The 11,170-nt window shown below is 38.2% G+C and overlaps 2 protein-coding genes across 4 annotated transcripts; both read right to left on the minus strand.

The window, feature by feature from the left end:
- Window positions 1-205: 205 nt before the first annotated feature.
- Window positions 206-3,926, minus strand: LOC106932444 (claudin-4-like). Of its 3 annotated transcripts, none has more exons than XM_015011158.2 (3): window positions 3,793-3,926; window positions 2,086-2,218; window positions 206-874 (listed from the first exon to the last, which is right to left on the minus strand). In XM_015011158.2, the coding sequence occupies exons 2-3, from the start codon at window positions 2,215-2,217 to the stop codon at window positions 371-373; spliced, it is 636 nt and encodes a 211-aa protein (XP_014866644.2). In that variant the 5' UTR covers window position 2,218; window positions 3,793-3,926; the 3' UTR covers window positions 206-370. The 3 variants fall into 3 exon arrangements, with proteins under 3 accessions (XP_014866644.2, XP_087864066.1, XP_087864065.1); XM_088007940.1 differs by lacking the exon at window positions 3,793-3,926 and adding an exon at window positions 2,549-3,535; XM_088007939.1 differs by lacking the exon at window positions 3,793-3,926 and having other exon boundaries at window positions 2,086-3,535.
- Window positions 3,927-4,497: 571 nt separating this feature from the next.
- LOC106932441 (claudin-4-like) lies at window positions 4,498-8,169 on the minus strand. The gene is made up of 3 exons (XM_015011157.2): window positions 7,554-8,169; window positions 6,565-6,708; window positions 4,498-5,534 (listed from the first exon to the last, which is right to left on the minus strand). The coding sequence occupies exons 2-3, from the start codon at window positions 6,694-6,696 to the stop codon at window positions 5,031-5,033; spliced, it is 636 nt and encodes a 211-aa protein (XP_014866643.2). The 5' UTR covers window positions 6,697-6,708; window positions 7,554-8,169; the 3' UTR covers window positions 4,498-5,030.
- Window positions 8,170-11,170: the final 3,001 nt, after the last annotated feature.

Consider the following 11,170-nt stretch of genomic DNA (forward strand, 5'->3'; position numbering starts at 1 on the left):
CACCATGTTTACGTCCTCAAACACTGAGCGCTACTTCTTCTTTATGGCAGTTGGTAAAACTATGAGCACACTCTCTGTGTGACGGTATTGCGCTCACGTGGTCGCAAAGGGTCAATAGAACTTCAACAGTAGTTACATGAAACAGAAGCAACTACACTCAGTTGGCCTTTACAAAAATAATCAAACTTTTCTTTGAAACTAAGCCTTTTGTGTTTTTAGATGCTTTATTCCTTTTACAAACATGCCTGTTGTTACAAAATTGAAAAAAGTAGAAAATAAAGAGTACATGCCTCCCAGCACCAACAGTTAACATTAAGTTAAACCCTCTTGTCTCCCCGTCTATTGGACCCCAGTCCCTTCCATCCAGCCTCTACATGACATCGTCGTATGCAGCTGAAGCTCTGTTGCTGTAGTAGGTGGCGGTTCCTCCAGAGCTGCTGGATCTGGATCTGCTGAAGCAGCAGAGCAGACCTCCAGCCAGGATCAGTGTCACACCAGCTGCCCAGCCGATATAGATGCACGCTCCCAGTTCTCTCTTCTCGTAAGTCGGGTACATTTGGTTGTGGAAGTCTCTCACAGTGTTGTGTGCCGACCAGCTGACCGGGATGATCACCAGCAGGCCGGCCAGTATCAGGCCCACTGCGGCCGCCAGGCTGAGTTTGGGCTTGGCCTCTTCGTTCTGAACACGTGTGGTGAAGTCGGCACTGCAGAAGAGGATGAGGAGGCTGAGCCCACAGAGCATGCAGCTGATGACGGTCATGGGCCGGCCGGCCTGAAGGTCAGAGGTTAACACCAGCATGGAGTCGTACACTTTGCACTGCTGCTGTCCAGTGCTTTGTGTCACACAGCTCATCCAGAGACCTTCATAATTCACCTAACAAAGACACAGACATCTACATAACTATAAAACACATTTTCTTCTCAGTGCCTGACATTAAATCGGATAGAATAACCAAATTAACTTCTATTTACTCAACATTTAATTTCCCTTTATTAATCCCAAGGGGAAATTAAGTGTTGTAACTCATGAAGAATCTAAATTTATGAGTTACAACATTTAATTTCCCTTTGGGATTAATAAAGTATTTTTGAATTTGAATGCCAAAGTATTGGGAGAGTTCCTATTTTGAGAATTAACTCTCTTTGATCTTGCAGAAGTTTACATGATCTAATGTTACTAAGTCTTTAAATAATTTAAAAAAGAAAAAGATTAGAGACTTCTGTTTTGTGTGGTCCTATGCAAAACAAATTACATAAATTAAAATAGCCTGAAGTTTATAAGTGAAACTTTGAAGCCCAGATGATGATGTCAAGACTTTTCTGATGAGATTATTTCTCGATATGGATATTATGGATATGTTTCAGCCAAAGACAACTCAGTGCTTTTACATGGGAATTAACAACAGCATACTTGAAGATAAATCAGATTTTTATAATAAAGTTAACGGTAGGCAACATAAAACAAAAGGTTTTCAATGTTGTTTTAAAGGAGCTCGGTGTGGGAGCAGTCCTGCAGTGGACAGGAAACTTGAGGCTCCTTCAGCATGTTTCGTTCTGATTCTTGGAGTGGTGTGTAGGTTTGATTCAGATGATCTTAAAGATCTTAATAGTTTATAGGACTGAAGAAGACCAAAGTTGAAGTCAGGGGTCTGACTAGGAAGTGCTCTGAAAACTGCTGGTGAGATTTTAAACTCTATTCTTTGAGCAGTAGGTAACCATCATAAGGACCTCAGAATTGAACTAATAACAATATCTTCTGTCTTAATTTATTCTTTTTTTATTGTTTTGATAGTTCTGGGAAAACAGCGTTAAAGTAATCGAGCCTGCTAAACACAAAAGCATGAGATGAGAACTAAATCAGAGCCAAATTCTGTTGGGACATCAGTTGTCCAAGTCTGGCAATATTTTTTTTAATTTTAGGTTTGTAGGTGATGAAGACTTGGCACATTGTTTAAACCATAAAACAAGACTAAACATACAATAATAGCTGACTAATAAACCATAAAAGCTACCTAAACACAACTAAGATCATTGCAACCATAACAAGCCTTTTGATCGTCTCTTTTTAACACAATATTTAGTTACCTGTGAGGTAACGATGTTTGGTCCTGTGAAGGAAGACATTTTCCACTGAGGGACGGTGCAACACCTCATGACTCCAATCAGCCCGAGGGCCCCGAAGGCCACACAAACCATCTGAGCTGCTGAGGATCTCATTCTGCAAAAGATAACAGCAGAAAGCAAATAATTAAAGAAATGATTCCCTGTCTTCCTCCGGCTTTGGTAACGGTCAACCATCCATCGTCATCCTCTTATTGAGGGTTGGGTCACTCAGGTGGTGGGATCATTCTGGGGGATCCTGCGTCGTTTCCAGGCCACAAGGAATATATAGTCTCTACAGGGGGTTCTGGGTCTGCCCTGTATTCCTGCTAGTGGGACGCCGATGCCCGATAAAGCGGACAACAGGAAGGGCCAGGCTACATTTGGTAGCCTGTATTTGAGATCCGACTGAGACAATGGAGACAAACAGCAGTTGTTACAAACTTACCCCTAAATCCAAAGCAGGAAGCGTTGGAAGATTTGAGAATTGTTGTCCAAAGACGGCATATAATTCCTGTCCAGATCTCACAACAAATGGAAATGTGTGTGACTGATTATTTCCTTTGCCGTGTCTTATCCAGTCCTGACCTTAAGGTCATGTTTAAACAGATCCATTGTTTGGAAACTGCTGGTGCTTTTGGACATTGATTTGGGAAACGTTACACAGTTAGACAGCACTTCGTCACTGCTTAGGCTGCACCACTAAGGCTACCTCCACACAGCAGGTCTTGATGCTCAGTTTGGATTTTTTTTATGTGGCTCTTCATGCAACTAATTGAACCCAATTGCAGTGAGACTTCCGTCTGAACGATTTACAAGCCAAGTTTATCTGTATTGCACATTTCAGCAACAAGTTTGTTCAAAGATTTGACCCTTAACCTCCACCTCATCCTACAGCCATGCATTCTGCATGTGTGCTTTCACGGTGCTCAGTTGGTTCTAATGGATCCAAAGTGTGCCAGGAAAATATCCCCACACCATTGCACCACCACCATCAGCCTGAACCGTTGATACCAGGCAGGACGGATCCAAGCTTTCATGCTGTTGATGCCAAATTCTGACCCGACCATCCAAATGTCGCAGCAGAAATCCAGACTCATCAGACCAGGCAACGTTTTTCCATCTTCTACCCGGTGTGGTCCTCTGCTGCTGCAGCCCCTCCAGGTTCAACGTGTTGTGTGTTCAGAGATGCTCTTCTGCAGACCTCGGTTGGAACGATTTGAGTTACTGTTGCCGTTCTATCAGCTCCAACCAGTCAGCCCATTCTCGTACATACACATACATCAATGTACCTACAGTTACAAATTACCTTCAGATCAGAGCTGAAAATACATACACTGATTAACATAAATTAATAGTTGGAATAATTTAAGTCATTCGATTAATATGCATTATTTTTGTACTCATTTTTTCTCTTAAATTGTGCAATATTAGTACTTTCCTTAATTTCTCTCCACAAAATGTATCCACAAAATCCCTCCTTAAACTGATATCACATGCATGTAAGAGGTCTGTAAACTTAGTTTCTTTAAATTACATTTTCCTCTCAGGTCACACCTTCACTCTCTACACTTATTAAATTTTGAATATTCTTTGGATGCATATTCTTTTTAGCTTTAAACACCAACTTATATTTCAGTTAAATAAGTTTTTTCTTAACATTGAAATAAGTAAAGAGGAAATTATTCTTACCTTTATCAGGTGCTGCAGATTCTTCTATTTATTCAGACTTTAAACAATATGGATCAGAGACTGAAATAATGATCTATATGTGGTTCGGACTTCTCTTATACAAACTGAATAAGGAAATTCAAAACTGTCTTGACTTTTTTGCATCTACAGTGGTTTCCTGTTTTCAGCAAATTGTATCTTGTGGGAATTTAAGTTGTAAGACATAAATTGTGCTTCTTCTTTTTAAGATGACACGCACTTTTGCAGACTTTATGCAAAAAGTTTTTACTTTCGCTGTCAAAGTTTTGTGAGCCTCACAAGATGAATATAAACATTTATCAGTATTTTTGATCGTTTTATAAATCAAATTAACTAGACTTTGATTATCTTTATAAGTTTTACAAAGTAAGGAAATTCTTTGAATTAGGGGAAGTTATGTATTACCAGCAAAAACGGAAACATCAGATAAAAATTTCAGACTAGATTGCAACATCCAACAAATACTGCTGTGTTTGTGCCTACATGAAGAAAACCCTCTAAATATGATTTTATGACAGACCAACCCAGACTTTTGCATCATTTTATATTTGAAGCAACATGTTACAAAATGGAGCTAACAGCAAGTCAGAAAAACCATAATGCTGCATTTTTTGTTAGTGATTATAACTTAGCTTTTTAGCTTCAAATTATATATTTTAAAAAAATGCAAACTTCTCTGAAACTGAATCTGTCTTTGGTGTTTTTCAATACATTTTATTCATTTTTCCAAACATATCTGTATCTGACAAAGCTTTAATAATTTCTCGTGATCAATGTACAAAATGAGAAACAAAACCAGTTTTATGAATAGAAAGTAATGCAGAAGCTTGAGAAACACAACAATGAAAATGTTTCCTGAGGAAAATCTGGTTGGCAGCAACGAGATCATGAACATAAAATGGACTAAATCAGGAAACAACATGATCATTTGGGTTATTGTCTTGTAACATGCCTGTAACAATCCATGTAATATGTCATTTAGCTGCTTAGAGAGACTTCTTCATATGTCTTTTACATTATTATGTCACAAATTTCTAAAAAATTCATGGAAATTCAACTATTTTGCCAAGATAGAAAAAAAAAACAGCTCAGAAACTGTTGGAAATAAAACTTTACAGAGCTCATGCCATCCACCACCAACTGTTAAAATTATGGAGATAATAATCAGATTCAGATATTCTTAGCATAAAGTATTTACAGTTTCTGGTACCACACGACCTCTACACGTAGTTCTTGTTTGGCGCTGAAGCGCTGTTGCTGTAGTAGGTGGCGGTTCCTCCGGAGCTGCTGGATCTGGATCTGCTGAAGCAGCAGAGCAGACCTCCAGCCAGGAGCATCAGCACGCCGGCTGCCCAGCCGACATAGATGCACGCTCCCAGCTCTCTCTTCAGGGAGTCATGCACCAATTGGTTGTGGAAGTCTCTCACAGTGTTGTGTGCCGACCAGCTGACCGGGATGATCACCAGCAGGCCGGCCAGCAGCAGGCCCACTGCGGCCACCAGGCTGATTTTGGGCTTGGACTCTTCGTTCTGAACACATGTGGTGAAGTCGGCACCGCAGAAGAGGATGAGGAGGCTGAGCCCACTGAGCATGCAGCTGATGATGGTCATGGCGCGGGCGGTCTGCAGGTCAGAGCCTAACTGCAACAGGGAGTCGTACACTTTGCACTGCTGCTGCCCAGTGCTCTGCTTCACACACTCCATCCACAGACCTTCTTGGCTCTCCTACACCCAAAGATGCAGAAGCAGACATTCACATGCACTGTATAAAACACATTTTCTTTTCATTTCCTGTAACCCAGTAAACACTGTCAAACTTGTAAGCAATCTAGGAAAGGCCAAATGATGTCAGGACTTTGAGGGTTCCTGATGAATTCACAAGATCTGGATTAAGTAGAAGCAAGTTTCTTGCTTTGTTTGGAGGAAAAATGTAGAAAACTTGTAAGTCACAAAACATCAACCAAACTTGATTTATATTCTGTGGATGTTTTGCACCACGAGGGACTGGTGCACTTCACATGGTCATGAGGAAATAACGATGTGGAAATGCTGAAGCAGGAACCCAAGACAGGAAGTTAAAGCTTGGGCTCCAATGGATCTTCCACTTGGACAGTGACCCAAAGTATGCAGCCTTAATAGTTACTAATGGACCACTGTATGTGCTATACAAATGCCCTGGAGCTCTGCTTGGGTTGCTAAGTAATGGGCAGAATTCCACTGGGGTTGCTAGGTAACGGGTGGAATTCCACTGGGGTTGCTAGGTAACGGGCAGAAATCCACTGGGGTTGCTAGGTAACGGGTGGTGCCTGCTGATCTGGAAGGTTTTTGGAAGAACACATTTTCTAGACATGAACTTATTGCCCAAAAACAGCTGGATGGCTTTTTGAAACTCTTTTGGCTGTTTTCAGAAGTTGTTGAGACCAAAATGTTAATACAAAAACGTGCAAAATGTGAATTTTGTATCATAGGTCCTATTTAAGAATGTTCAGTATGTTTGAGCCAAGAAGTGAAGATTAAAAGGCAATTAAAAAACTATTTTCTTCAGTCATTGTGGCATTTAGCCACTATAAACAGGTAATCCTAACTGACATTAAATAGTGAGACCTACAATAATAATATTTAAATTATTTCCTGCTTGCACCATAAAATATCATTGCATAATTGTCGAGTAATAAAACATAAAACCTACAAAAACAACTTTTCTGATCACTTAAGTCATAAAATATATTTTGTTCTCTGAATCATAAATGCTTACCTGCGCCGTCACAATGTTGTTTCCTATGAAGGCTGACACTTTCCAGAGAGGAAGGGCGCAACAGACGATGACCCCAATGAGCCCGATGACCCCGAAGGCCACACATGCCATCTGAACAGCTGACGATCCCATTGTGGAAAAAAACTACATGCATAAAGGTAAAATAAATGTTAAATATCAGTGGGGGTTTTGTTTCCTTTTTTTTTTTTTTTTTTTTTTTTACAAATTTTGAATTTGTTAGGCATTAAGATAAGATTTTCTAAAGCTACCTGAATTAAAAACAATGTTCAGAATGAATCTTTTATTGTTTCACTCATTGTTACAGTTAATCTGTGTGTTTGTCAAAGCTTCAGCTGGATACACTCCCTCAGACAAAACACTTATGTGGTGCATGTCGCCACATAATCTGTGGTTTAAGCAACGTTTTCAAATCAAAGTCATGCCCAGACAGGCCTGAGATCTCCACCCATTAAAGGCTCGGCCACTGCCTCACAACGTCCAGCAAGGGAGATGCAATTAAAAAATAATTGTGACCATTTTATGAGTATTTGATCACATCAGGGTACCTGAAATCAGACTTTTTAATACCAATGTGTGCAGAAGAATCAGTCAAATTTGATTTAAATGTTAAAATATCTTGGATTATTCTTTTTTTATTATCAGACATTAACTATTATTTTTGATTAAATTGAGATTCTTTAAATCAGAAATCAGAGATTCTTTAAATCAGAAATTCTTTAAATCTTCTTTACAAAAATGTTGTAAAGAAGCAACAACCCATATGAAGGGTGGCACAAAAAATGTAATTAATTTAATTTATTTAATTTAGTTTTGAACATTTAAGGCAAATTTACTCCAAACTGGATGATTAAATTCCAGAATAAAAGAGAAAAAAATAACTTATCAAAGATTCTTTTAAATACCTTTAAAACATTTATTTCTTTATTGTTTTCTTTATGCTCTTTCTCATATTGCATGAAAAGACTTACCTAATTGTCTTCTTTGAACACCTGTAGAGGCCTGGAGGTTTTTGTTGAAGATGTTTTCCGATGCGCGGCCGTCTGGAAGCTGCAGTGTGAGGAAACAAACGTTACTTATAGAGGAATGTCAGGTGTAGGTGGAGCTACTCCAGCCTGAGAAACACTGAGGAAATATGGAGCTGAAACCAGTTCTGACCTGTTCATGTTCCCCTCTCTTTTCCCCTCTTTTTGGAAACGGAGTTCACAAATTTCCTGGAAAAAAAAAAGAAAAAACCAACAAGAAATAAAATCTCATGCATGTTTTTATTCTGTTGCAGCAGTGATGCTGCGTAGTTCCTCCATTTGTATCCATCACAAGTTGAAAAAAAAAACACTAAATGAATCATCTGGACGATTGGCAGTTTTCTCCATCAGTTCACCCAGTCGGCACAAACAAATCCCACGCAGGTTTCCATAGCTATCCCAGCTCCCTCCACACCTGTCTGTGTGGAAATCGATGACGAAGAGGAGGAGACGAAGACGAGAAGCAGAGACCGTGAGGTCTTGACTCATCCAGCTGGTTTCATGGATCACGAGAAAGATGAATGAAGAAACAGGGAGGAATGTCGGCTTTAAAAATAGACGTGTTGGTAGTTTTGGTTTGCATAACATCAAAATCAAACATTAAAAACAATCTGATAAAGAGAAATTGTAGAAAAATTGAAAGATTTTTATAGTATGAGACAAATGTTGGTGTGTTTTAGCCTCAGTTCATTAATGTTCTGATTTTTAACAGTAGTAATTCTGATTCTCACTTTGAATTAATCTGATTATTTCTGACACCAGACATTATTTAACCTATTGAGAAAATAAAGACATTTAACCAATCTGGCCAAACGTTTGTGCCAACTTCCATCCACCATTAGAGATGATTGAGAAAGTCTTTGTCAACAACAGGATTGAATTTTCATCCTTTGTTCTTCAAATTAAAGACTTTTCCCACATAAATTGTCTGTTTAATCATCTTGACCTGAGTTTTATAGGAAACTTTCTTTTTTAACCATTCTTGGCTGGATTTGAATGGAGTTTATTGTCCTACATACACACACGAGCTAGCTGAAACCCAAACTTGGAGATTAAACCTCATTGGTCGATGGTGGAACGCTACTGGAAATTAGCCAAACAGAACTGGGTCGGAACCAGTTGCATTTACTGGAGTAACTTTCTTATTTTCACCAGCAATAATTCACAGACATTGATTCTTACTTTGAATTAACCTGATTGCTTCTGATATCAGATAATATTCAAAAATAAGGGAAAAAACACATCATGGCCAGGTGATGAATCAACCATATGAGATAACAGAGTTGAATGTTGGTCTTTTATTCTTCAAATTGTTGAGTCATCTCAACTCAACTTAAGTTTGGACTTTTGTAGGGAACTTCATTTTTTTGAACAATTAAAATCTGGATTTGATTGTTCTTTATGTTATTGTTCTGCTATATAAACAGAAGCTCACTTAAAACCCTGTACAACATTTCTATTTCAGAGAAAAAAGGAACGAATGTTGAGCTTATTTTTCCTGATTTTTGTTTTTTTTAACCCAGACTTTGAGATTGAACCTTATTGTTCAGTCTTAGAAAGCTATTGGATTGGAGGTCAGGTTGTAAAAAGTTACTTGTAGGAGTAGTTTTACCACGCTGTACATTTTACCTTTGCTTGAGTAATATGTTCCTAACACATTGCTACTTTTACTTTAGTACATTTTCTGGATACTTTATTTATGGAGATTAACTTCAATAAATGAAGAAAAATGTTTTAAAAATTAATGAGATACAGACACAGTTATAGATGACATTAAAGTCCGACTTGTTTGTTTTTCTGAAATCTGATTTTTTGTGTGTTGTTCATTCTACTGAATTATGTGACGACATTCAGATTTCTGGTTTTTATGACTCCAAAGCGACTCAGATGCACAGAAGAAGAATGTTGACATCACAAATCAACGCTGCTTTTACAGCCGTAACGATGGATGCTGATGTCCAAAAATAAGATAAAGAAAGCTAAAAAAAAAAAGTGCAAAGAATAGCAACAATGTTTAGCAACAGCGTCTGAGTTTGGGATTGTGATGCGCTTCACCGATGGACTCCATTAATAATTTCATGATTATGATTTTTTTCAGTCATTTTTACGTCCGTCCAGCTTCCTCTGGTGCAGAATGATGATGCACATTAATGGTGTAAAAGTCGGATGAATAAAGTCGGATCATTCCGACTGCAGACGACTTGAAAACAATCTAATACGTATCTGAATTAGTTTCACATATGGAAGTGGAACAAATCAAATTTTGTTGGAGGTGAGAAGATCAGAATCGGGTCACATATTGGGCAAAAGAACCTGCTGTGTGATTAAACGGACTTTAACAGCTGGATTAAATGGAAGATGACGGATGGATGGATTGTGCTGTTCTCAGCAGAAAGATGAACATTTGTTAAATTTTTTCTGTGTAGAACTTTCTTCACCGCAGGGATGAAACACAGTTTGTTTCATTCATGAGAGACGGAGTCCTGCACTTATCAGCTCAGATGTCACTGAGGCGGTTTCCAGATGCTAAGCGGCTCCTCGTTGAAGAGCACCATCAGGTCAAAAACTAATTTATGGATCTGACCTTTGTTTGAACTCAACGATTGGGTTTGCAGAATCCTGCAGTAAGTTGATAAATATTCATATATTAACCTTTATTTCTGACAAAGTGATCGATCTTATTAAGAGGGTTAAAAAGCTCATTAACGTAAAGTTGCTCAGTAAAGCAAGGAAAAAAATGGACAAACTTGCAGATATCCATCCTGGAAGCCGAAGGAAGACTGAGCGCATTCCTGAAAAGATTTTTTCACTGCAGCTTTCCTGCAGTTACACCTCAAGTGAGCGGCATAAGATGTCATAAGAGTCAATCCAAGCCATAATACAACCACAAGCTTGAGAGTCTGAGTTGCACAGGCCTGCTAATCTGGTTCAGACGTGCTGGAACAAAAGTTGCAGGACAGTTACTCTTGAGGAGTTGAAGACGTCTGATCTGCTGAGATTAGGCAAAACGAATGTCCTGGATGCGTCAACCTTGTGAAATGTTAGAGAAGACTAAGCAGCAAAGAGCTGCTATAAAATAGAAGAAATGCCAAAATTGTAAGGCTTTAAATATCTTTGTGAGAGGTTATACTAATAGTTGAAGTGTTCATGATTATGTTTTGTTTTAATTTATATTTTAAATGCATAAATCATGTTTTAAATACTATTTTACTTTACACAGATGTTATTCTTATTTTTTAAGAGAAAATCTAATTTCTTCAGAGGATAACTAACGCATGAAACTCAGATTTATTCCATTTTTATTAGTTAAGCATTGTCTAATGCAAATTGCTTTTGGTTTCTTTCTAAATTGAATTGAGCACTTTGAGATTGAAGATTTCAAAGTGAATTACCTATCAATAAATGATAATCTTGCTAGCTGGCTAATTGAAGTACACTATATGGATTTATTACACAGATGACAATTTGCTCAAGTCCTACTTATACCTTGTGAAAATGTTACATTTAACAAAAGAAAATTACACCAGATCAATTTCTGTCCATTTTTATTAGTATGCATTAAT

The sequence above is a fragment of the Poecilia mexicana genome, unplaced genomic scaffold (assembly GCF_051168715.1).
Source record: "Poecilia mexicana isolate PSO_F unplaced genomic scaffold, ASM5116871v1 scaffold_8, whole genome shotgun sequence".
Lineage (NCBI taxonomy): Eukaryota > Metazoa > Chordata > Actinopteri > Cyprinodontiformes > Poeciliidae > Poecilia > Poecilia mexicana.

Coding starts and splice junctions, on each gene's coding strand:
- LOC106932444 (XM_088007939.1), bottom strand. CDS start 2,298: ATGGTTGACCGTTACCAAAGCCGGAGGAAGACAGGGAATCATTTCTTT. Junction 875..2,085: donor CAAACATCGTTACCTCACAG/GTAACTAAATAT, acceptor TGTCTTTGTTAG/GTGAATTATGAAGGTCTCTG.
- LOC106932441 (XM_015011157.2), bottom strand. CDS start 6,696: ATGGGATCGTCAGCTGTTCAGATGGCATGTGTGGCCTTCGGGGTCATC. Junction 5,535..6,564: donor ACAACATTGTGACGGCGCAG/GTAAGCATTTAT, acceptor CTTTGGGTGTAG/GAGAGCCAAGAAGGTCTGTG.